The sequence below is a fragment of the Amblyomma maculatum genome, chromosome 1 (genome assembly GCF_055883805.1).
Source record: "Amblyomma maculatum isolate TAMU_Amacu chromosome 1, ASM5588380v1, whole genome shotgun sequence".
NCBI lineage: Eukaryota > Metazoa > Arthropoda > Arachnida > Ixodida > Ixodidae > Amblyomma > Amblyomma maculatum.
The window spans coordinates 60499563-60526941 of NC_139344.1; the positions used below are offsets into that span (position 1 = coordinate 60499563).

Here is a 27379-nt window from a genome sequence, read left to right on the forward strand (position 1 = left end):
TGAGCAAACAAACGACCAACAATTCAATGGGCCAATAAACAAGAATGGACAAGCCAATGGCAGTATATGCCAGAAACTGATAATAAAGGCAGGGAGTCTTTTTTATGGGCAACACATAAGGAAGATAACAGATTGTATGCTTTTCCTTTCCCAAAAAAGGCATATAATGCTAGTCTATGGCCTTGAAGCTGAAACTCAATCTTCCTTCATTCAAAGCATGCCTCTATACTGTAGGCACCAATGCTTCCTAATAAACATACTCATGACATTTGATTAGAAAGGTGCCAATTTTACTTAATTCTTTGCCACCCTGTGCAAGAAAACAGGCTGCAGCATAGAAGAAACCTCTGAAGAATGATCCTAAAACAAGCATACCCAGTAAGACTTGATTTGCACTGCCAAATTGGAAACATTTTAGGCATCTTTCAGCACCACTTACCTGCTTGAGCTGATCATTGGTGGACCATTAAAAGGATGCTGGCTTTAAGAGGGCACTGTTTCTGAGTGCATTTCACTGACAGACCTTGTAACTAGAGTGAAAGCCCATTATATACTTAGCGGCACGGACAGAGGCAAGCAATTTTTTATTATTCTTGGGTGGCCTCACCGTACCATATGTAACTAGACTGATTTGTAACTATCACATAAAAAAAAAAAGGTGCTTCTTCAGGCTCAGATGTAAACCAGAGACACATTTCAAACCTGTCTGTACCAAATCTCTAATTAGCTTATAATTCATGCTTTAACATCAAGGGCATAACACTGTTTATTTATCATTTGAATGCTCTCTTCTTCAAGCTGTCTCATAGCCGATTGCACATTAACTGATTAAACCTCTTGTCTATAATAATGTGAAATCAAACACAGTCTATCTGGCTAGCATATGGATCTTACAATTTCATGGCTGACAGCAAACTCCATCCAATTTTTGCAAGTCAGTAAAACTCCGAGGCAGCTCAAAAAAGCAAAGTTTATTATGCCGATATTTATTACAAGCTATACATGCTGCACTTGCATGCCATACAAATGCCACGGTTGGTAGGCAAAATATTTGTACAACTAAATTATGTCTAAATGCAAACAAACAAAAATATATGTACAATAAAAGACAAGTCGCTGTGCTTTGTGCAGCAGATCCGTCAAAAACTGACCTGAATGTGCAAAACATTACATCTCCGTATAAGCAACTTCCCTCCAACACCTCCAACGTACAAAAGAAAACAGCGTTCTTTGCTGCAATTAGTGCCTTCTCAAAGGGCGACAAGTTGAAAATCTTTTCAATGTTCTGGTGGCTTAAAAGGTGAGTGCACAATGTGCCCATTCAATTATGTTTCACGACAAAATGGATAAATTCTTCCCGGACAACAAGCTTATACATCCACATGTCTGATTGAAGCAACATGCTTCTATAGTGTTTTGTTGTTATTATCCTTTAGTTTTACTCATCCATAAGTCTCTGAGCATAATTTCAGGAGCTTGATGTCACTGAGAGAAGGGTCTTTTCGCAATCAAGTAGATACGGCACAACAACAACGGCGTTAAATAAAGATGTCTTAGAGTTTACGGTACAGAAACAAAAGAAAAAAACAACTTAAAAATAAAAACTTGAAGCTTTCTGCCCTACATAAGGTAAAAGACTGCAGGAGAGGTTCCCAGTTACATATACTTCATATGACTACTCTGACAACAAATAACTGGCCTGAGAACATTGAAAAGCAGAACTTTGCTACACTATAGACGAGTAACACTCTTAGTGTTAAGTGACGAAAATGTTTCACACCAGTTCTATTTAATGATAAATCATGGCACCTCATGTGGAAAGCAGTGTCTGAAGCTGTGGCGGATAACTCAGCCCAGCTTTTATGGCATTCAAGGCAATAAGCACACTGAAGCCTGTTTGATTACAGATTAGGCAGCATTGCTCACACACCAGAGAGGCTCAACGCTGCACGAATGTTATGCTATGTTTGGAAATTGTGACCCTTTCATCATGTTTCGCGTGAATGCAAAATGCTCTCTAACGAGGCCACTTTATCGCTAAGGTGCATGCAAATCAAAACAAAAGCGATGTGAAGGGAAGAAAAACCTTGTGAAAAAATGTGCGCACATATTAAAATTAAGTAAAATGAAGAACTGGAAAGCACTCCCAGTTTAACGTATAAATAAGTGCACTGCCTGGCTGCTTACATAAACGAGCAAACGAGGAAATCTTACAAAAGCCAAAGGAGAATTTTCGCGCTGCACTACACCAAACGAGGTTAAAAAAAAACCTAAGATGCACTACTAAAAACACGGGGTTGTATAAAAATTTGAAAAGTTATTGCACAATAAGCATTTGTTTTCAACCCAATTATATAGTGTTTATTAAGAAGATGATAAAACCTAAAATAGCTGTCCGCGCTTTGGACTTAAGAGTGAAACGTTTTACCAATGCCTAAGTAGTCTTAGCCCAGCAAGTTGCGCACAGTGGCCTGCCCCAACCAGACTAATGAATTGCACGTCTTGATAAAAAACGCTAAAATGAGAAAGAGCACTAATTCACCGACCTTCACAAAGTGCCCTATATCACTGGGAAAAGTAAGCAATCTGACTCCGTTTCAAGGTAACATTTCTTCTAAACCTCACCCAACACTCTTCCATCTTTCTTAAAACTAAACACAGCCTCAGCAATTTCACCAGCTTTCTTCCAACTGCCTGCTTTTTTATTTACGCCCCATCAGAGCTCTCATGTACAATTACTATTAATTTTGTTAGGGGTAACCAAGACAAAAAGTACAGGAAGTGTAACACAGATGCAGGATTGTTCTTTAAGTCCACTTTTAGTGCAATTCACTGTGCAGCAATAAGATTTAGAAAAATAAAATTATAAGCTACATAAACCCCAATAAATCCTAGGTAATACATAGTTCCTACTATGTTTCATTTACTTATGGTCATCATAAAACTCTTTGTGATATCATAAGGCTAAAATTAACCTGAGAACTAATCACACCGACAGAAAGCTTGGCCATGTAGAGGATAAAAGCAGAAATTCTCAATAGCAATCACCTAAACTCCACCAAAGACAGTAACGTTAAGCAATTTTTCTTTTCCGACACAATACGAATGGTAGGATGACCTTACTCTTTCTCCTTGAGAGTGTTCATCAAGAAAAGTGTGCTGATAAAGCAGTGAAACCATACGCTGACAAGCAGAAGAGTGGTACTGGGCAATCAGTGCAGAAAGAGAGGAGTGCTTTCATTTTGACCACCAAATTCGCAGTGCGCAACCTGCAAGGCAGTGCAGTTTGATGACACCTAGGTTAAAAATAAAGACGACACATACATCAACGCAGTTATGGGGGATGGGCATTATGCAAAATAGGCGAGAAGAAAAAAAAAAGTTGGGGGAGGGGCAGAGACAGGGTTAGCACGATTTATCACAGGGCCCAGTCCAAGGCCACAAAGCCCGTTCGGGAGAGCGCGTTCTTTCAAAAGGGACTTCAATTGATCGGCAGGGCCCAGAGGACGGCCGTCTTGTCAGCGCTGGTGCTGACAAAAGAGAAGTCACTTGGGTGCCAGCGGGCCTGGATGACCTTGTCTGAATGCTCAGCAACCACCACACTGGGCAATGGCTGCGTCAGGTCACCTGCACATATCCACACAATTCATTTTGTCACCTAGCACTTCATATTTTGAGACCGCTTTATCGAATGTGCACATCACAATCGTAAAGTATAATTGGACACGTGTCAGAAGCCATAAGTTTTGTACCTTTGCTTGCTTGCTACTTTGAGGCCATCCATCAATTAGTACCTATAGTTTTTGGTCGTTCACTGACAATACGCAAACAGTATTAATACTTTTAGGATGCAAAAAATCAGTACCCCAACACTGACTATGATCTGTAAAAAAACTACTACTAGCATGAATTATCTTCACAAAGATATGCACAGTAAAACAATATTAACATGATTCGACTGCCCTCATCTGCCCAAGTTGTCTAATGCCCAAGTTGTCTAATTCAATTTTGTGAACACATCCATGAAAAGTTTCATATCCCAGTGAAGGCAGCAGAATTTTCACATTCATGTATGAATACATACTTCAGGTCTTTTTGGACAAAAGGTGAAAAGTAAGTCTCTCAAAATACTGAATAAAAGACTGAAAAAGCAAACCCAGGACAACCCCAAGCATCACTTCAGCATGTATCCCAATATTTCACCGCTCTGCTAATAATCAACTGTTGTTTCCCAAAACTCCCCGCAAGCTATGAGTGACTAAGCTTAGGCCAGATGGTGTCCTTAACATGCACTGACCTTGCACAGCACGCAAAACACAAGGCAGCTTGTGACACTGCCACAAAAGTGCAGTTGCTTCACCAGGGTGGCGCAGTGGTTACGGCCTTCGACTACTATGCCTGGGGACGCAGGATCGAATCCCGGCTGAGGTGGCCACTTTTCGATGGAGGCTAAGAGCAAGGCGTCCATGTGCTGTGCGATTAAAGAACCCCAAGTGGTCGAAATTTCAAGAGCCCTTCACTATGGCATCTCTCATAGCCTGAGTTGCTTTGAGATATTAAACCCCATAAATTAAACAGTCCCTAAACTACAGTTGCTTTTACTTTTGGTCATGAAAGTCAAGCAAACTGGTACAGCGAGACTCTTACTGTATCCAGCAGAGAATATTCTGGGCCTGCCTAGGTTATGTATTCCACTGAACACAGAGAGCAGATGATAAAAATGTAATGTCAACACCAAATAATCTGGCAATGCATGTGACAATGACAATACTCCCTTTCCATCAACACGTGCAAGTGAAAGTTCAAAATGAAAGTAATTAGTTGATGTTGCAATTTTTGTTCCCATGCGAACAGCCAACAAGCTCGTGAAATGTAAACAAAACATGAATGACTTTCACTGCAATTCATTGCAGTTCCCTCGCCGTACGTCTTCAAAGTTTCATATTCAGTTCCCTCGCTGTAAGTCTTCATCCAAAGTTTCACAGATGTTATGTGTTATGAGACGTTATGAGATGTGAAGTGCTTTGTAGAAGCTACCTTATGCGTCTACATTCCTTCTACTGTAGCCAAATAGATATCTGAAACATGATGTCAGAAGTAGAAAACAGCACACTAATGTGAACAGCATAGAGGCTGCAAGAAAGTAATTAACAGTGTCGAGAAAAGCCATGCCGCTCAACATAATATGAGAAACCATAACATGAGATAACCAGCTTTAATAGATATGCCATTCTAATTGAACAAGCACAGGCGCAAGTCTTTCCTAAGGTCAATCCACATATAATAGATATTGCCGTTGCAAGCTCGAGCACAAGTACAGCTAGCTCACAGCATTAAAAAACCATCTGAATGATACAGATGGCTTCACCTGCCAATTTTACCGTCAGCCAGCAGCGGAATTTTTTCAGAAGAGACGACAAAGTGCACACGATGGTCTTCAAGGGGTCACTTGCATTGTGAATGACATCAGGTGCACACAAGTTGAACCAAAGGAGCAGCATAAAAAATCACGAAAGAAATCTCTATGCACTAATCAAATAATGCTAAAAATCAGAGAACTCTCGTTAACACACATGCAAGCTCAAGCTTAATGTAGAGAAGGTGACCTTTATGGGCCATAAGCTCAAGTCACATGCTAGACCATGACAAAGGGCATGAATTACAATTGGAGACACAAAAGACCTACAGGTGTTAGTGGAGACCTGTGGCATGGTTAGCTACCTTGCAAGGATTCTAAATGATGTGTCAAACATCACGAAACCATTAAAGAGAAAAAAAGGACTGCTAGCCTTGGCATCTGTTTTTAAGTCTTATGGTCCTCTCAGTGCAGTGCGATGTCAGCGAGAAAAGCCTAGCTGCTGTCATGATGCGAGACTGTTCCCCAATCTGCTTTTCCAGCCAAATGCAGACAACAACACAACTCAGGCATGCCCAGGCAGAGGAACAGATGTTGGCAGCCTACCTTTCCCTACGCAAGTTCCATTAGTACATATCCACCGCCAGTGCCACTTCTGACTACAAGCCATTGCACAGCATTGTGCAGAAGGCCCCTGACAAGATTTGTTGCCAGCATATCAATTTCTGGACTCGAGATGAAATTAGGGCACGCAGAATGTGATGCTGTAATGTGCACCTGATGCGACTGATTCAGGAAAGAGATCCAAAAAATGCAACCAATCTTTCAAAGAGAGCATGTGCATACTGCAACTTCACTGACAAATTTAGAACTGAAGAAGGTCTGGTCCATAAGGAAGAGCTAGTAATCATACTGCAAAGAGCACGCAAGATGAGACGAAGCAGTATTTTCATGCATCTCACTTAGGGATCAAAAGTGATGTGTGAAGAGCGATAGAATACACCTTGTCGTCTGGAAAGCACTTTGAGGACAAAGCCTTCATCCTGTCAAAGTGCACACAGAATTGTTGAATTCGAAGCCAAGACAGTAAAACTGACACCGAAGAAGGCTTCCTTTAACGAGGCCATGACCACACTTGTCTTCTCTAGGTTATCACAATACACCATGCCTGAACAGAAAGAGAAGTCCACTTCGACTAATCATGGGCAGAAGGACTTGCACCACATTTACAACAATGAATGCACTTTAGGGGTGTTTCTCTCTGAACCAGCAAGCGCAATGAGAGATGACAAGGTGGATGAGCATGTACTAAACAGGGCTCCATGAGACCCCTCCATACTAAAAAACAATGAAACAAAGTACAACTACTCACTCTAGGACCTTGATAGGAGAAAGGCACAATCATACAACTTGTCATTGCCCCGCCACGGGGGTTCATCAGTTAGAGCGCTTGACTGCTGACCCTGAGGACATTGGTTTAATCCATGCCATTGTGGCCACAATTCAACTAAGGTCAAACGCAAGGCACCCGTGCGCCGTGCAATGTCTGTGCACGTTAAAGAGCCACAAGCAGTTTAAATTTCCGTAGTCCTCCACTAAGGCCTCCCTCATAGCCGATATCCCTTTAGGATGTCAAACCCTATAAACCAACCAAACCAAACCATAAAACCTGTCCTTCCCGAGAGTACAATATTATACAATTAATGCTCAATATGCCAGGTCCAGATGCACTAGACATCTAGACATAATACAGTACTGCTGCTTATGTTTGGCCTACATTTTAAACCCAATGTGTTTTGGTTTGAATGAATCCAGTTACAACAGACTATTGGCCACAGTAAAATTAGGCAGCGTAAAAATATCGGCAAAGTAAAATTAGGTCCACAGCAACTTCTACTGCAACACTTCCAGCTCCTTGCTGCCACACAACTCATCACAACACAACCCACTTTCTTCTTAAGCATGGAGTCCGAGCAGAAGTGTGAAAGCGACACTCGACAGAGTGAACTCTAGATTAAACTCAGCTTGCACTAAGTCACTGACAACATCAAAGTTGTCAAAAGTTACTTCCTATAGCAGCAAGGTGATGGGTTTGCTGAATTTCTGCAGCTAGTAGAAATGCAGAAAGAAGTTCCTGTAGGTTAACTTAAATGATCACAGCTGCCCTTACTCTCAAGCTTAATAGCAAAAGGCTCGTTTTTGTGAAAGCAAATCTGTATGGTCATTTAGCCAATCAAGACAATGAAGGGATCCTTAGAGCGGCAAGAAAGACGACTGGTTAGCTGGAGTTCTGCAACTGAATACGTACTGGAAATGCAGAGCAAAGTTGGTTTGGTTCCTTTCAAACCGTTGACGCAGTCCTTCATTGCTCAGTTCAAACAAAGCTGAGTGAAGCCCCGTCGCAAACTATTCTTTCATTCTTGATGCCCTTGTTTCGCATAAAACATACTATGGATACAAAAGGAATTTCCTTCTGGATTGTGCAAGTTCATTACAACAACCTTTGACTGTAGTTTTTTTGTTTCTTGTTTTGCCAGAGTGATTGCATAGGTACTGCAAGTTGTTGCAAAACCAAGCCCCCCGATACAGCAAACCTGAGCACAGAAGAGACTCGGGCACCAACCAAGGTTTACATAAACCCCCCATCCATCTGAAGTCTACCGCAGACTTTTAAATGCCTCGCTTCTTGAGGCACTCTCGAACTACATCCACCAAGTGATCTCCCTCCTGACAGGCAACACATCAACCAAACAGCTAGAGTTGCATACATGTGTCAAAAGCCTTTGCTCTGAGCAAGTGAACATGGACAAGTGCACAGAATCATTCGACATGGTGTTGCTTCTCCTTACTGTATGGCTTTTGCTGTTGCTGCAGCAAAACAGGCCCTTGAGGCAGATGGTGACCTTGATTCAAGGACAAGACAACACGAAGGAACACTGCCAGCTTTTGGAGTTCTGCCTGAGCAATACTAAGCTCAGCACTTTTGAAAGGAGAATTTCATGGACAAACAAGTGGCACTGCCATGGGCACGGCAAGAAGAAGCAAGCATAGCCACCAATGTTGAACGTGTATGGAAAAGGCGAAGAACTGCATCAGACTCATCTCAAAAGAGTGTGCAATTGCTGATCAACAGTTATGGCGCACCGAGAGTCAAAAGGAGGCTTCAACGTATACAACTAGATTATGACTCTGAAGCCCCTTCCTTCTGCCTAAGCACAGTGGCTTATACTCTCGTTTCACAAGCAGTTTGCAGCTCTACGAAAGGTCAGGGCGACCTTGGCCAATCAGGATAGCATGACTACAATCTTGTTGCCGACAGTTGCAGAGGAGGGAAAGAGCAAATTCATGCTATGTGCATCTTCTTGACTGGCCAAGGTCGCCCTTACCTTTCGCAGTGGTGCAAACTGCTCATGAAATGGACTACAGTGAAGTTTCCTAATAACCACTGCCTTGAAAGCTATTGAATGTAGGTAATCAAAAAAATATATCTTGATCTAGCTGAGAAAAATTGTGCGTGAGTGAAGCAAGACAGCTTGTCTGAAAAACAGCTACTAAATGTGTCACCTGTCATTCATTGTGTAATTCCTTAATGTGAAGGACACCAGAAACAGTGAAACTGCAAAGACGGGTGAGATAAGCTCTCAAGGCATTGCATTGACTTCGCTGGTCCTCTGCTCACCAGAGGGAAGGGTGCGCTGAAGTCTTTTCTTTTGGTCTTTTACTAATTTAGCTTCTGATGAGCTACACCTCCGACTGCTTAGTAAAACCTCATTACAAGAGACACTCAAGGGACCCGAAAAAGATGTCTCTCGTAACCAAGATCTTTTTGTAATCAAAAATTCTTACCAATTCGTATGTGTGGCAGTTTAGATTTCCTTATCTAAATTCTGCTTCATATCAGTGTCCTGTTTTGTTGCAGTATTTCGGGAACCATGAATGAGTGCCTCCTCTTGAGTGGCAAGTCGAAATGTCCCTATTGTTTCAGCCACTGTGATCACACTCCTGTGTGACTGAAAAAACAGGGACATTTTGATTTCCCAGTCAAGAAACACTCCTTCTTGGTTCCTGACATATTGCAACAAAACAGGACACTGATATGGAATAGAATTTAGTCAAGGGAATCTGAACACCCACACATACGAGTTCATAGAGTCAGCTGCATTGCATGAGCACATCTGGGTTTTGTCTCTTCTAAATAGTGAAGAAGTTACTTTAGGGACCTGCAAAAGTTGCCCTTAGTTAACAGAGTGTCTCTTGCAACCATGTTCTTTGTATGCAATGTTGTTAGCATGGCAAACATAGGAAAACCAGCCAAACCATTTTCATGCGTCTCTTCTAACCGAGTGTTTCTTGTAACCATGTCTCTTGTAACGAGATTATACAATGCATTTATGTCCAAAGAGGCAACGAAAGGTGACGTGTTGACTAAAATCTCGGGCATTATTATGAAAGAGGGAAGATGTACTTCAATAACATCAGACCTGAGTGGAAATTCACTCTGAAGCACACACCATGGCGGGGAGACTAGCGTATTTACTCGCATAACACTCGCACTATGATTGCATTCCCCACATTGGCTGCCAAAAATTGGAACTTTTTTTCCTTGCATAATCACCACACCCCCAAAATTACCACCACAAGAGTCATCTGCTAGTAGTAGCATGCCCCATCTTTGAAGCGCTACTGAAACTAGTTGGCCTAGTTGTGTGCACGAGCTACCAGATGGTGAGTGTGCTCGGGTATGTCATCATCATCACAGGTTATGCCCGTTGAGACGTTGTGTACATTCCACTTCAGCCATTTTGAGAGGTATTTCCGTGCATCGTTGTTATTGATCCTTTGTTCCATCCATGTTAATTGTTTTGTTCTACCGTCTACTGTGATTTTGGTGCCGCATCGCGATGGGGCGGTACGCAAAGCTATACCGCTGCTTTTAAGCTGGAAGCTATCAAATACGCACTACAGCATGGCAACCATGCTTTCAGCAGGCACTTTGGCATCAATGAGTTTTGCATACGCAACTGGAGACATTGATTGTAGTGTCGACACGAACTCTGATCAAGACTCTGATCAAAAGTAGAACTGTATGATCTGCTGCGAACATTGTACTACGAAATGCGGGGAGTGATGGTGAGGCTACGTGCAGCAAATAAAAGTGCTTTAACAATTCATACTTTTGGCAACCCTGTACTTTTATAATAAAAGCAAGTTCTGCTTGAAATAAATTTTTTTCGTTATATTTACAATAGCTGGCCTAAGAATCCTGATTCACACCTATTTAAATTTGCTTTTAGCACTCCAAAACATTTGGTAAAAAATTTTCACTACATAATTATCGCAATCTCTAACTTCGCATCAATTTCCTGCGAAAAAAAGTGTGAGCATTATGCGAGTACATACGGTAATACCAACAATTGATAGTAGCCACGATGGTAGCTGTCCTTAACTCCCATTTATTCACACACATATGCACCAAGCCCAACATTTCTGACCCGCTGTGCACACTTCTGTTTCTCGGCAGAAGGAGGCGCATGTCTCTGTTGGATGTTTTGTGCATTGAATTTAATGCTATTTTTGTCTATTGCACTGTAGCACTTGTTGCTAAATAGTAGCTTATAGTTAGAAAGATTTAGTAAGCTGACAAAAAGCACGAGAAAAGACTCCTGGCAGCAAGACTGGCAACAATGATGAATGGAATATAGTCCAAACAGCATCAAAGACCAGAGCTTCAAGAGAAGAATGAAACTTAACAGGTTAATGCAGGCGAGCGCATTTAAAGTGTCGCTTCAGCCAAGACAACTATGGAATGTGGCAATACAGTGGATGTGACCTTTACCAAAAGAGATGTAGGGGGGTTCGACCACGCACAATGCATCTCTCTGGAGGAACCACACAATGACAGCCTAGTCAAGTGCGCTGTTTTACCGAAATTGTGAAGTGCAGAGAAACGACTGTGCCATTGAAGAGGCGAAGGCACCACTTGTGCATGTAGGATGACTGCATTACTGAATGGTCCCTTCCCCTCAGATGCACCGTGAGCCTTTCTGCCTGCCCATCCTGGACTTTGCCAGTGAAGTTGGAGGCATAAAAGGCAGTTGTCCATCAACTTGCGGACGACGAAGGCACACTATGTGAGCTCCCATATTGCAAAAGGAGTCTCCAGGACAGATAAAAAGTGACCTACCAGTATTACAGGTGGCAAGTCTGCCAACAACCACCTTATTCTTTACCGTAATACATGTGAGCCCGACTATCACTTCCACGTGTGCTAACTGGAGTGTTTGGATAGTAACAGAGCCACCGGCTTCAACTACAGATCATTAATCCAAGAGACTTTTGTCCCTCGTGCCACACATAGCATTAAAGCAATCATTGTTGCTTCCTTGCTGCCTTAATGTAATTCTTCAAGCAACTTCATTATGCATAACAGCTTTTTCTAACAGAAGCTTGGACGAGTTGTTGGTACAGTTGAATCCCGCCACAACGAATACCGCCACAACGAAATTTCCGCGACAACGAATAATTTTTTATTCCCTGCGAGTATCCTATAAGAATTAATGGCCTAAATTTCTCTGCACAACGAACCATTTTTGCAGAGCGTTTCCGCTTCAACGAAATTTTCGCGTTCAAAATCGAAACCGAAACTAGTTTTATTGGCGAGAAGTCCAAGTCAAATCCAAAGCCTCATTAAGCATGAAATCACGTGATTGCAGTTCCGCCATTTTGGCTTTGTGTCGTGGTCGCATTGTTCACTCACTGCCTTTCTCTTCGACAACGACGAGTTTTCATCCGCAGGACACGATGGCAACGCAAGTGAAAAAACGCAAAACTCTTTCCCTTGAGCAAAAAGCTCAAATAATCGCCCAAGCAGAAAGCGGAAGGAAGAAAGCGGCAATTGCTGAAGACTTCGGAATTCCTGCAAGTTCGCTGTCAACGATTCTAGGCAATAAGGACAGCGTGAGAATGGCACTTGCTTCAGGCACATCCTCGAAGCACAAAAAGGTGACGCGGCCCCTCCATGAAGAGTTGGACAAAGCAGTGCATGCGTGGTTTGTGGAAGCACGAGCCAGCAACGTCCCCCTGTCCGGAAGCATCGTCCAGCAGAAAGCCTTGAACTATGCATGCCTACTTGGCATTGATGATTTTAAAGCCAGCATTGGCTGGCTAAACCGTTTCAAGGCCCGCCATAACATCGTTGGAAAAGTGTTGTGCGGCGAGTCAATGTCAGCAGACGTGGACGGAGCAGCTGCTTGGAAGGCGAGTAACATGGCCGGAATTTTAAGCAACTTCGCGCCTGCAGACATTTACAACGCCGACGAGACCGGGCTATTCTACGAGATGTTGCCGGCTAGGACGCTCGACTTCAAGGGGCAGTGCTGTCACGGCGGCAAACACAGCAAAAAACGCATCACAGTGCTGCTTTGCACAAACATGGATGGCTCGGACAAGCGTCCGCCGTTAGTCATAGGCAAAAGTGCCAAGCCGCGCTGTTTTAAGGGAACTCGTAGCCTACCTGTGCAGTACAAGGCGAACAACAAGTCATGGATGACCCGCGCTATTTTCACCGAGTGGATGATGGCATTCGACCGCGACATGAAGCGGCAGGGCCGTAAAGTTTGCTTGCTTTTGGACAATTGTTCAGCGCATCACTCCGACGAAGTCAAGCTCACTAACACGGAGCTGAGGTTTTTCCCTCCCAATTGCACGTCTGTCTTACAGCCTCTCGATCAGGGCGTGATTCTTAGCCTGAAGCGCGCTTACCGCGGGAGGTTAATTCAGCGGCTGCTTTTTAACACTGAAACCGGCCGAGACACGAAGGTGGACTTGTACGTGGCACTGCAGATTATGTCTGCTGCCTGGAGCACACTGGGGCGCTCAGTAATTGTGAACTGTTTCAGGCACGCCGGATTTGCCGAAGGTCGATCCGTACACTCTGCTGGCCTAACACCAGGCGTTACAGACGACGACGAAGAGGCGTCACCGGCTCCGGGGATCGCGGCCGCCTGGAAAACGCTGGGAGAAATAGGAACCGTGCCGCCTAATCTCGAGCTCGACGAATACATCGGCGCTGACGCTTGTGTTGTTGTTCACGAAGATGTGAGTGATGAGCAGATCATAAAAGCTGCCCGGAATGATAAGGACTCTTCCGATGAAGAAGACGACGACGTACAGGAAGCGCCGGCTGCGGCAACCGCCGTACAGGTGATGGACGCTTTTGATGTCATCAGGAATTTCGTTGCTGTCCGAGACGACGATGTTGCAATGGGTTTGCTGACCGAGTGCGAAAATCGCGTGACGGCGTTGCTCGCCGTGAAGCGTAAGCAAACCAAGCTTACAGATTTTTGGCATTAAACGCCTTTGCTGCTGCTTGGGCAATTCTTTCTGCGTTTCACGTCAAATTTTTGCGATAACGAAGTTCCGCGAGAACGAATTTTTTTTCGTGCACCGTGAATTTCGTTATAGCGGGATTCAACTGTATTCCATTTCAGTAGAAACAGTGTGAAGACAAGCAACCGAACAGCGTTCGTCCCATGCCCTCGCTCTACCCTAGTCTTCCTTGCACTGTTTCTGTAGGATGAGCTCTTCTAACCTTTCTTCCCTCTCAAGAGCAAGGCCGCACAAAAGTTTGGAATGAGGAGAAGACCAACGTGATGTCTGGTATGCACAGTGCCACTCACCCTGCAGATCGGTGAGGACGCATTTGCGGTCGTACGAGGCCGTCAGCAGGTAGTAAGCTCGTGGTGAGAAGCGCACCGACCGCAGGTCTGACGAGTGGGGTCGGAACGTCTGGATGCTGCGGCCACCTCGGATGTCGTACAGCATGCAGGTGGCATCTTCATAGCCAGAGACAAGCATTCGTCCAGACGGATCCACAGCTACGGCTGCCACGGGGCTCCCTGTTAAGTTTGCACCTCTTGGTTAATTAGCGCTAGTCAAGCCGCCATCAGAAAGTGAAACAAACAATGTGCAAAAGATGACCCTATATTAGTCCCATCAGCAATGAAATGCAAACAAACATTGCACTGCCTTCAAGGTTCCTCCAAAAGACTACAAAGAGGTATGATATGCATACTGTGCAGATACTGGTAATGTGCATGGCTTCTGTTGCATCGGTTTGTAGATGTGTAGACTGTGCTAAATCCATTCTTGTACAGCACATACACTGAATTACAGAACAGATATCTTCCCCTGGCAAATTGCCAGATAACATATTATTCAGTGGGTGATTTTCATGTGATTTTTCTATAAGATATGGATATGCTTTCAAGGTTACTTTCATGATTTCTCTGCAAGCTGCTGTGTGAACAGTTTAACACAGAGCAGATGCACATGTACCTAGCATGCAACACATAATGCTAGTCATAAGCTTTGCAACCCCTGCAAACATACTCAAACTAAAGGCTGCTTTGCTATATGCCTTCCTTTACATGAACTCACCTGCACACATTTTCTGAAAGACAGCTATGGGGCTGAAAGCTCAGCCTAACTAAACATAACGGTTTAGCCACCAGCAGGAATTTGTCTTTCACTGACGTGCTCCACATGTTATGATAAAGGCTGCTAGTGTACCCTATAGGACTGAAAGATCAGCCTAATTAAACATAATGGTTTAGCCACCAGCAGGAATGTGCTTTTCACTGACATGCTCCACATGTCATGATAAAGGCTGCTAGTGTACCCTATAGGGCTGAAAGATCAGCCTAATTAAGCATAATGGTTTAGCCACCAGCAGGAATGTGCTTTTCACTGACATGCTCCACATGTCATGATAAAGGCTGCTAGTGTACCGCGATTCCATGACAAATCACAGACACAGAATTAAGCATTTTCCACAGAATTGTATGCTAGCAGCCACACTCTCTCTTCGCTTTCTGATGATACATATCGCAGGATATCAGGAGGAATGACAGCATGACGGGAACGCAATCAGTTTACTCATGCAAACTCTCTTGAAATGTGAAATCGGTAATAAATGAAGTGAGCTATAATGTGTCAAACACTGCAGATCTGGCAGCAATGTGCGCACGATTGTACGGCATCTGACAAAAGTAATGCATTATATTATCACATTTTCAAGAAAAAAACTGCAGTATTTTTTTCCTGTTTTTTTTTTTTTTTTATTTGGGGATATGCGAACATTACGCAATTTTCAAGTAGTGAATTGAATATGCTCCTATTCAATTTGCTAAACAAAACAAATACTGAATGCTCAAAGTGATTTCAAATAAATCAAATTTGCTGCCAAGGCTTTGAACAGTTTATCAAGTACTTGCGCTGGAGTTCGAATAAAGTGCACTGTAGTTTTCGTAAACAACTATTTAACAAACTGGGTCCATTCCAATGCCACACAGCATGCTGCCATGATCATTCTGCTTGAAATGAGCAACCCAGCTACCGAAACACAGCCCATTCATGTGGCGTCATTTGTAATGCTCAAATATAGCCTCTTCAGCAATGAGGCAGGCCTCGCATAGTTTAGTGTACTACTAAACCCTAACCTTGATGCCTGATCTCAAAATCCATGGCTCATATTTAGCTCTACTTCTCTGATATGGTCGTCAAAATCCATAGCTCATATTTAGCTCTACTTCTCTGATATGGTCAGAAGCGGTGCTAGCTCTCATTGTCACCATCAGCAACAAAAAGTAAATTTCTAATATATATATATAAGATGATGGGAATAAAGTTACTAAACTATATATATTGTCAATGTACCCAAAGAGAAGAATTGCTTCTTTTGGAATCTGCAGCCATAGCTCCATAAGTTATATATAAAGCTGTACCATAGCACCGCTTGTAACACTCGGCTCTTTCGTGTAATTATTCGTTCTTTAAGAATATTCACAGAAAAATAAATTTGTTTTTAGATTAGGTTACACCACTGTTTTGATTTATATTTGCTGCAACTACATAGCTCGCTTCAACTTGGTCGCAAAACTGTTTTCATATTCCATTTGGTTTTGGAAAACAGTAACAATATTCGCACATTTCTAGCTCCTTCAGAAATCATCTTGAATGATATTTTTGCCGCGCTACAAATAGGTTGGAATTTTTTTTTGCTTCTCTTTGAGATACCTACAGTTATTCTCTCAGAAGACACAACTAATTCTTGATATTGACACCAGCACCAACAGCCACACAGGCAACGAAACAAGTTCATTGTTTTATGGCCAGATTTTGAGTTACATGGACGCACCTAATGGGAACAAGCAAGCAATTTGGAGTAACCCCTTCAGGCATAAAATACGATCCAGTGGAAGAATTTTTTTTTTTTTCTTTTTTACAATTTCAGATTTTTGTAAGAAGCATGCCAAGACTGCATAAAAAAAATAAAAGAATCCAACCTTCCCCAAACACTACTCTATTTAGTAAATTTTAATAAACAGTATAAATAGTATAATATAATATAATATAACCACTGCACCACCCGCCGTGGTGGTGCAGTGGTTAAGGCACTCGACTTTTGTGTCCAAGGACGTGAGATCGAATCCCGGCCATGGCGGCTGCTTTTCTATGGTAGCGAAAAGCAAGGTGCCTGTATACTGTGTGATGTCAATGCACAGAACCCAAGGTGGTTGAAATTTCCCGAGTCCTCCACTACAGCATCTCTCATACGTTAAACCCTGTAAACCAACCTAATTTTTAATGGGCCCTCATTTGTATTGTAGCTCAGCACTAGTATATTCACTCACTCAACTACACTTCTCTGGGCATGTTCTCATTATTTCAAGTCATTATGCAAATGAATTAATGCATCTTTAGGCACTTTAAGAGTGCTTATGCTTGCAAAACAAGCAAATGAATATTGACATTCATCTGAGCCATCCATTATTAAAAACATGGTTCCTACATTTTTTTCCCATGCCTAGCTCAATTTTCTATGCAAGGTTTTTCAGACTCCGCACATTTCATTGCATCCACGTTTGCAGAAATTTCACCTATGAAACAGGCAGTTTTCTCCTCACTCCTCACAGGGAGGCGGGGTTGCTTTCCCTGGCCACAGGAAGAAAGATTTCTCTCTCTGTCTCTCTTACGGGTTACCTTATGTTCAATATTAGATGCAACAAAGAATGCAGCAAAAAACTGAAAACAGTGCACCTTTAAGAAAAAGGTCAGAGGACAATAGTCCTTTCCTAAAAGTTGTACTGTTTTCCATTATTCATTTCTATGAATCATCAACAAGCCCAGTAAGCCACATTTGTAAAAATGAAGGTCTCAAACCTCTAAAAGCGATCACATATATTCTTATATCCAGCCTCTAATATATGGCAGGCTGTGAGTGACAATACAATGACCTGTTGACACATTTCTATTTAACAGTTAATAGGAATAAAGGAAGCGTGAAGAAAATTGAAGCGGTCATCAGAGCGCAGCCATGTTATGTGGAAACTCCGAAGAGTGACGAAATTCCACCATTATTTCCTGTGCTCCAGCAACAGCGGAATGATTGTAAGGTGAAGCTCACCAGGCCCACTGCCACTGGCTGGAGGTGCAGTGACCAGGTTGACACAGCCTCTAGTGCGCAGATCCCAAAAGCGGATGGTTCGGTCTTGAGAGCCACTTACAAACATGGCTCCTCCCCATGTGTACAAGGACAGCACATGGCCTGCACAGAGATGGGCACAAGATCAGTATTATTGCAATGCAGCACATTGTTAACAAGACACAGGACCCAGGTGACACACACACACTAACTTTCAATACGAGGGGTCAGGTACCTAACAGAGTGTGTGTGTGTGTGGGGGGGGGGGGCTCGTGCACATTACAGCTGAACCCCGTTATAAGAGACATGGATGCAACAGACAATAGGGTATAAGAGACGCCATTCACACAAATGATGGGCGGCCTTTCATTAATTGGGCCTCTTTTTTAAGACATTGGATGTTGGCTATAAAGGACAAATTAGCCTTAAAGTTCGGTACTCAGACATTTTAACATTTAGATGCGGCACCATCTATCGCCAGGTTCAGTAGCAGCTACAGTGAAAACAAAAGAAGAGAGACACACCTGCGCCATCATTATTAATTATAACTTCAGCAAACAAAAAGCAGGTCAATCAGCTTTGAAATGACTGAAAGAAGCTCCTGCAGTGAGAATGCAATGTAGAGAAGCTCTTCAGGCTTGCCACAAAGAGCACAAGTGAGACTGCAAATGCGAGCATCTGAGCGAGCCTATTGGGAGCACGCGCTGGGATCTCGAACTAGTGGAGCTTCCTATCACGAATTACCATAGGTGCGTCCACTAGTCTGAACAATATAGTGAAAATTGTCTATTAAGCTGCATTTCAGTATGAGCAACAAATCTATCTGGTGAATGCAAAGAAAGTGCTCAGCTGGTGCCACTGACATAAACAAGTCATTGTGCCCATAAAGCACGACATAATGAAGCCAAGATAAAAAAAAAAATGGCATAGAAACAGAAATGGCTCTGCTCTGGCGAGGACAAATAAACTGCTCTGTTTGCTATGCAACCAGTTTCAACTCGACTCAAAAAGGCCTCATTTGCTTTTCATTTATTTTTCGTCTGAGTAGCAACATTCACAGACTTGCTACTCACAGCTGCTGTTACCCTTTGTCAAACAAGCATAAATTTTTGAGGGATATTTCTGCTGGTGATGCTTCATAGTTTTAGCCACTTTTAACCGCACCCCCCTGCTGATGTGCTCATGCTGGCTTCCACATTGAGCATCAAACTCTGAACACTTAACTCACAAAACTGAGCTGGGAGGATCCATTGCTGTCCCGTGTAATCAAGGCTGTGTCAAGCGGAGATCTGTACAGATTTCCCTGGCAGGAATTTTTTGCTTTTGCAGGGCTGGTACCTGTGTTCTCGCTACAGGAAGGTTGCTTTATTTGCGGGGCCAGACTGGTTGTTCTAGCGGAAGCGAGAAAAGACGCACTCAACTTGTCATATGCAGGCCACAGGAGCACTGTGGTCATGAAAGCGTGCACTCGAGGATATTTTTGGTGGCCCAGTGTAGAGAACGAATAGAGCGGCAAGTGAAAAATTGTACAACACCGACTTCGATGGCCCAGCAGAGTGAAGGATGCCACTAATTGTTGTAGACGCATACAGCAAGTGGCTCGAAGTGCACTACATGCGCAACATACAGTCACAGACTCTAATCGAGGAACTGGGTAGCCTGCTTGCAACTTTCGGCATTCCCGAAAAGCTGGTAACAAATAACGGCCAGTCCTTCGTTTCTATGGAATGGGAAGATTTCTTAAAGAAGAATGGTGTAATGCACATTACAAGTGCTAGTGCTCCCTGTCCTCTGGCCACGAATGGGCAAGCAGAGAAAATGGTATATGAGACTAAGGAAGCATTGGCCAAGGATCAGTCTGGAACATTCGCGTGCAGGCTGGCTCGGTTTCTGCTCAAGCAGCACACAACTGTTTCAGCAACAATGAGCACAACACCTTCCGCACTCATGTTCGAACGCGAGCTCTTGACGGCTCTCACACGCATTCAGCCACAACCTGCTGAAAAGGTGACCTCGGACGACAGCGTTACGAGATGAGTGGCCGTAGGAAAATTGGTCTTCTTCTACAGCTTTACAGGAATAGGAGGAACCGTACTGAAGAGACTAGGGCATCAATCTTGATTAATCAAGTCAAAAACTGGAATGGTTCCTCAGCACCTTGACCACATAAAATCAGGTGCCCAGACGGAAGATCCGGCACTGAACGATCGGAACAACGAACAAGCAGCAAGCGAACAGTCCACACTGCCGGCTCCTTATGTGATCGCATCGCCACCGGAAACTTGGCCTGCGCACAATCTGCCTAAAGTGCTCCATTGCGAGCATGGAGAAGCTACGTCCGACAAGAGGACTGCGCATCGCAACCCTGCGACGACCAAGCGAGTCCAAACAAGATCAAGTTCTGCCAAGGCCTGAACATGAGCGTCGTCCACCCAACCGATACGGTGACCTAATCTAAGGAGGAAGGAATGTTGTGTACGCGAACCGACGCATGGCCGCTACAGTTGCAATGCCTCCTTGCATGCGCAAGCCGGTCGCTTCAGAGAGACCAGCAGGGGTCCCCCCTGCCTGCAATGACCACACGTGGGTCAACGAAACCTGAGCCATGCGTTTCCTTGGAACTCGACCGTCCTCGAACCATGTGCACAACCAAGGCATGACAAGCAATGCTTTCCTTACACGTTTATTTCTTTCCTTCTCTTCTCTTCTCCTCTCTTCCAAAAGAACAATAAACGCAGTCTCTACCTAGCAACTGAATTGAGAGGTTCCTCACTCATTGGGTTAGCACGCCCCGAGCATAAGAGTTACCAGAGACGTAGCTTAGTTGCGAATCGCTAGTTGCAGTGCCATGTCACATCGCGATTGCACTTTGCAATCACTGAAAACGCAGTTGGTCAACATATGCAGCTTTGGCCCAGCGGCCATGAGGCTCTTGGTCTGATTTTCAAGCTGAAAGAGGCTGTGTTGAACAGCATCAATGCAGCCGTGAAGCAGACCAAGGTGGTCCACCAAGCAAATGCAATATGCAAGTGAAAGCTATAATAAGGCTTTTGCGACAAAATATAGCCTTCTTTTCTGCGTATGTTAGCCGTAGGATGCCCACATTGAAATAAGGTCTGGTTAGCAGACGGGAATGTGGTACCCTGCTTATAAGGGACCTCTCATATAAGAGACAAAAACTGCTCCCCAGTGCATGTCCCTTACAAAGGAAATAAAGCTGAATGCATGACTGCTTGGAAAACGAAAGCTGAAAACAAAGCAGACCAGCTACCAGAACGCTGTTCCACTATTTTTTCAAACCCAACCTCTTGCTTATTTTTACATCGCTTTTCTGCAAGCCAAAAACGGTTTTCAACACACTGTTCTTTCAAGAACTGGCTACAAGAAATGAAAACCACACACAGCACATGAGAGCTTCAATACCTCACTTAAACAACCACCTCAGATGGTAAGGCATCAGCTGAGTGGCGTGTAGTAGGTAATACTTTTTGTGCCAAACTAGAAAAAAGTCAATGAACTCAATCGCATTTTTATTTTCTTTCTACTGCATCCAGCAAACTGGGTATCGTCAAGACTTATTTCTTAACTGCATAGTGTGAAAACTAGACATATTGCATGAACAAATATGGATCTTCCATGTCAAGCAACAAAAGTGTGCGTCATCTCTTTGGTGACATTTTTATGTTACTTCTACGCTACTCTGCCCTACTGAACAACAAGCCTATCAGACAAACACACAAAAATGTGTATCACTGGACAAACCAAGAAGACAGCAGGACCGAATGCATCCGAATACAGTTCGTGGCCCACTACTTGTTGGAACGATCTTACTCAAGGAGTAAATTAATGCTGCAAGCAAAGTAATAACGAACACTTGTTTCAGCCATCACTAGGCTGCCATTTTCGCAACAGAGGATTGCAGACACACATCAGAGACACTGGAACTGCTTATTACATAGTAGGTGATTTACCCTTCACTTGCTCACTGTTCACCATGGAAAATAAAAGTGAACAGTAGTACCAGCCCTTTGCAACAACACCTCCGAAAGCTGAACCAGGTGGCACATGTTCAATGGTGAAAAATAAAAGCACTAGTACTTGGACACAAAGATTGGCAAGAGAAGGCGAATAGGACCAAGCACTTCTTGGAACTAAACTTTTTCAAGAGGACTACCATATATACACAACTGTAAGCTGATCCGTCTTTTTTTTTTTTTTTTTAAATTCTGAACGTTTGAAGTAGCGGGGTCAACTTGCAATCAAAACCAGAGCATGGCATCCTTAAGAATGGAGAGACAAACATCATCAGATAAGCTATGGTGTGGTTGCAAGTTTATGTGTGCCTCATGGCTCTCACTGTAGCATTCAGCGAGTTTGCTCAGAAAGATTTTCCCTTTCTTTATAAACTTTTACTTTGCACATGGTGCTCATGGGAGCACTGATAGCTGATGCAAGGGCCACTGTTCAAAATGGCCACAGTGTTCTCAATACAGTCAAAACTCGATTTAACGAAAGTCCCGATTTAGCGAAGATATCGGAATTCCCTCTCAGGTGCCTATACAATCCAATGCTTTTACTAACTCGAAATAACGAAATCAATTCCGTATTCTGTCCCAATTTAACGAACTTTTTTCAAAAAATAAAGGTGAAAAAGGGCTATTTTTGGTCTATTTTGTGGAGAGCACCCCCAAAATTTACTGATTGCGAACCCACAGTAACAACGCGGGGCACCTTAATCCCGCTTTTTTTTTTCTTTTTTTTTCTTTTTTTTTTTTCAAACTGCGTGGCGCAAAATAAGTGTTGTAGTGTTCAGTTGACTTTATCAGATGGTGACAGCGGTAAAAAAAGTATCGCGTCGCATTCCAAGGGGTGGTGCTGCTGTTCAGTGCTTTTTTCGTGGCGTGCTTCGTGTGGTTCGTTCGCCATTGTGCTTCTGCGGATATTTCTCCGTGCCTTCGAGTGCCTGCTTCTCTCAAGCTCAGCTTGTTAGGCCTACAATGCTGCGTAGCACTTCAGACCTGCAAGAAATCAAAGTGGTCACTGCTCACAAAGCGCACACAACCAAACACCACCGACTTGCTGGAAAATAAATTTGTAGTCCTCTCGGGCTCATCTTGATGAGTAACAAGTTTTGTTTCTTGTGCGCTAACAGCGCCGGTCATTTTTGCTGCCCACATTTCATTTTGGGAGCATTAGGGGTTCACAATTATCATGCCATGGTAGCTTTTTGGGTGCCGCTGCATCTTATAAACGAATGTACCAAATTATAGGACCGAGAAATGCCTCACTCAATTTAACGAAATAATTCACAGCTCCCCTCAACTTCGTTAAATCGAGTTTCAACTGCATTACCTAGAGCGAAAGCTGGCGACGCTGCACTTAATCCACTGTGGAGAGGAGTTAAAATATTGGGAAGATGAGGTTTCGCATTTGACGCAGCTATCGGTCATAAAATGCAGACTGAGCTGCAACAGTAAAACTTTCCTTGAGGCAAATATAGAAGAAAGACAAAGTTACTATACCCACCAAACGCTGAACATTCACTTGAATGATCCAGTGAAAAAAATTTAATCTGTGCACAGAGGAGAGCATCGTGGCACAGTTGCCAATTCTGTGGCAGACTCCACACGTTTTTGGCCCAATACTATCCAAGCCAAACACGAAACCTTATCTTCCCTGCACTTCCAGAGTGAAATAAGAAACCCATATATAAGATGACGATGACACTTCATCCTTTAGGCAATAACGAAATGGCAATGCAACTCAATGGGAATGACAATACCTCCAGGAAGTATCGAAAGAAACACCACTAGTACGTACTCGTGTGCTTCTCAGTTTTGCATTAAAAATGACCCACGTGACCATCATTTTGATACATTTGAACAAAAGCCTGCTGCTGTTTTTTGTCAATCACCATAAGCCCACTACATCCAATAAGTATTTGGTGCTTGTTTATAACATGTGATATGGGGTAGGCTAACTTACATTGGGTCTACTTAAGATTGTATAAGTACTATGTGGTACATCAACTCACACTGTACAAGGAAAAGAAAAGACAATCACAAAAGTTAAAACCGATTTAGTCCCAAGGCACGTGGCACGTTATTAACAGAAAATGGCTCACCATGCATACTCCACCTGATATAATCTAAAAAGAATGGCATGCACCACACTGTGTGGCAATGAAGGCGACATAGGGGACCACCTTTTAAGGAAGTGACATTTTTTTTAAACTGTGCATTTCCACTCTGACAGGACTGTCCAGTATATGCTCCTACACAGGATAGAGACCATAAGTACACCACTCTAACTGTGCGGGCAAAAAATTGTGAAACATGCTTTGTTGCGCAACTTCTTTTAACAGCATGCTACCCAACAGTTTTCTCGAGGCTGACAACGACACTGGAACATTGTACCTTCCATCAACTTTCTTAGTCATGTGCAAGAGATCGTGAATGCGTGAGTTAACAAGGGGTCTGCATCAACCATTTCTGCCTTTGCACACGTTGCTCGTTGAATTTGACCCCACAAACAGTTTTTCTATTTGCTCTTGATGTCATGCGTCCCTAATAGCCACTTTCTTTTATTATTTGAATCTGCTGACTAACACTTTCTTTAACTCACAATACAACTGTGACTAACTACCTTTAAAAAAGCAAAAATTAAATTTATCGGCTCTGTAACCAAATGTGGATGGTATAAATCCAACAAAGTTATTTTGAAACTCATTTTTAACCTCAGGCAACTGTAGTTTCTCTTCCTTGGACCGGAAAGGAGGGGTCTTGTTTGTTAATTTTGTTTACAGTGAGCGATCTTGAAACTTAAGAACATAAATTCTCATTTGAGCAAAGTTTTAACAGTTGCAAACTATGATAAAGTAATCAGAAACACGTCAATCCAGGGCCCATGACCTTTAGAGCAAGTGAAGAAGTATTTGGTAGGTCAAATCCAAAGAGATGCACATACAAAGGCCAGAATGGTTGACGCACACCAATGACTGTGTGTTCACGGTAGAGGTGTACACGGGCCAAAATTCTGAGCCCGAGCTTGATCCGGGCCCAAAGCTGCAGACCTGTGCCTGGCTCGGCCAGACTCTGAAAGTGACTGAGCCCGACCCAGCACTCAAATTAAAGGCCCGGGCCTGGCACGGCCCATCATGCTATAATTGTATTGAAGAGATAAAAAAAAAAGGAAAATAATTTCAGGATGACAAGTTTATCTATGGTCTTGAAATGTCGAGTTCTCACGTTGGAAATGACAAATTTACTGAATATATGAGGCCCAGCACATACACACAACTACGTTATTGTGCAAAAACAACAAGTTATGCATTGAACTGAGGCACTGACGGCGCTCCTGGATAATGAACCCGGTAGCGCCGAAGTTTCTTTTCGTGTTACAACTTGTGGCTGGAATTACTAGAGTGCGCTAGTTCTGAACCTAAAGAAATGGTTGATTTTGTGGCAAAGTACTCGGTGAGCTAGCCTAGCACACCGTGTGCCTTCAATCTAAACAACAGGGCCGATGTTACTAAAGCGATGTGAAACTCGAAAATATAATAGCCCACAAGCAGCCCCTCTGCTCGGTCACTGATGGCTACCAAAGATCCTTTCGCAGCGAGGAAGTGGGGAGGAAAAGCGGATCGACGCCGGGAAAGAACTCAGAAGCTATCGCGTGGAGAGGACATGGGAAAATACTGTACATTCAAGACACTTATCACACTATGGCCACATTCGCACTTTTGCAAAAGTTGCATGTGTTTGTGATCAGGGTGTCCGGCCTAGCCCGGCCCGCCCGAGACAAATGTACCTTAACCCGGGCCTAGACCGAGCCCGAGGCAGAGGGTTTGCGAGTGGCATGAGCACGGCCTGCGGGCCGGGTACGGGCTTTCGGGTCAGCCCGGGCCCAAGCACCGCTCTAGTTCACTGCTGCTAGAACAAACAATGTTCCAGGGCTTTTACTGCAGGGAAAACTGTCAGACAAATTACATGAGAAAGCAAGTTCTAGAATCCAGAATTTTTCGCATAGAGATCCGAAGTGGTGCGCAGATTACGTTTGTTCTGCGGATAGTCGTATTCCAGTTGGACTGATCAGTATGCAAACATAGACTAACAGAACATGGCACTTTCTTAGAAGGTGGCTCACTGGATCGCCAGCAGATTGTTGTTGCACATGCGGGTAGCATGCCCCTTTTTCCGATATCGAAATTCTATGCCATCATTGTGAACAGGTAATGCGAGAGATAGTAGAAGCTATACATGTCACATTCTCAAAAGCAGCGAATCATGTATGAGCCATCATCAAACCATCCCTTTTGTAAAAAAAAAAATGCAAACCATTACATGCCACAGAGTCTCAGTAATTAAGACGCTCAAGGACTCAGGTTTAATCCTGGCCGCAGTGGGCATGTTTCTATGGAGGCAAAATATGAGAGGTGCCCATGTGCTGTACAATGTCAGCACATGTAAAAAAAACCTCAGGTGGTTTAAATTAATCTGGAACCTTCCACTACGCCATTCCTCATACGCTTTGGAGTGCCAAACCTTGCAATTCACAAACGATCGGCTACAGTCTGCATGGAAAGCAGCCGTTTTCCGTTAGAGCATGTCATACGCCTTGGGACTAAACTAACTGGCTATTTGTTTGCCTTTGCAGCTGTCTCGACTTTGCCCTGAACGGCGTGCATAAACTGTAGCTTTGCAAATAAAAAGTTTTGTTGTGGGCCCTGTCTGCTTTTCCTTTTAACAAATGGTGCCCTTGTAGCACAGCTGCCTTCCAATAATGATCATCAAATTTTTATCCCCACAACGATAGAAAAGAGGAGTCAAAATAGAGTTGCCGTAAAGAACGGAGCTCATCTTCTAGTAACAAGAAGCCTAAGACGGTGCCAAAGCAAGACTAGATTGGCACAGTCAGGAGGCTCGCAGCCGCTTACCTGAATGTCCAGACAGGGCCTGGAAGGGAGTGGCAGTCTCACAGTCTGTAACGTAGATCTTGCAATCCCCAGCACCACCGCTAATCAGCAGGCTTGACCTGTTGCTCAAGTCCTCCACAAAGCACAGGTCTCGAATGGTGCCGTCATGCATCGTCAGCTCTGCTTCTCCGCCAGCTGTTGAGGAACAAATTGAAAAGGTACAGCGATGTTAACAATACTAAAACTCTGACATAAGCTCAGCCTAGGCTGATAGATGCCTTTTCACAGTAGGAAATGTAAATATTTTATTAAAAATGAAAAAGAAACTTTAAGGACAGAAAATGACGCAAATGTAAAGCACCTGTAGCAACTCGCCTTGCACTGTGGGGTTACTTTTGGAAAGGTTTTGATGTTATCGGTGGTGTCTAGCACCACCCCCCATATAACCCAGGTTTTGGCCAGAGCAAGCCAAGGGCACAGCCAGTGTGCACTGCTGGCTGTGCTTCCGCTTCGAAGGAAGCACAAGTTATAAGCACGCATGTTTATTATACAGAAAGTTGCATCACAAGCACTGCACTGACTCCCAGGTTTCGTTACAACCTGTAGCCCTGTCACAGCATCCGAT

The 27379-nt window shown here is 43.5% G+C and overlaps 1 protein-coding gene across 3 annotated transcripts in view; it reads right to left on the reverse strand.

Moving 5' to 3' along the window:
• Window positions 1–951: 951 nt before the first annotated feature.
• The window catches only part of LOC146202543 (WD repeat-containing protein 47), a 171944-nt gene continuing 145516 nt past the window's right edge, over window positions 952–27379 (reverse strand). For all 3 annotated transcript variants that reach the window (XM_084588212.1, XM_084588210.1, XM_084588211.1), the window contains exons 8-11: window positions 26776–26949; window positions 17823–17963; window positions 14035–14253; window positions 952–3627 (exon numbers count right to left, since the gene is read on the reverse strand). In XM_084588212.1, the coding sequence (XP_084444338.1) occupies window positions 3482–3627; window positions 14035–14253; window positions 17823–17963; window positions 26776–26949 (680 nt within the window). In that variant the 3' untranslated portion in view covers window positions 952–3481. The remainder of the gene's footprint in view (window positions 3628–14034; window positions 14254–17822; window positions 17964–26775; window positions 26950–27379) is intronic.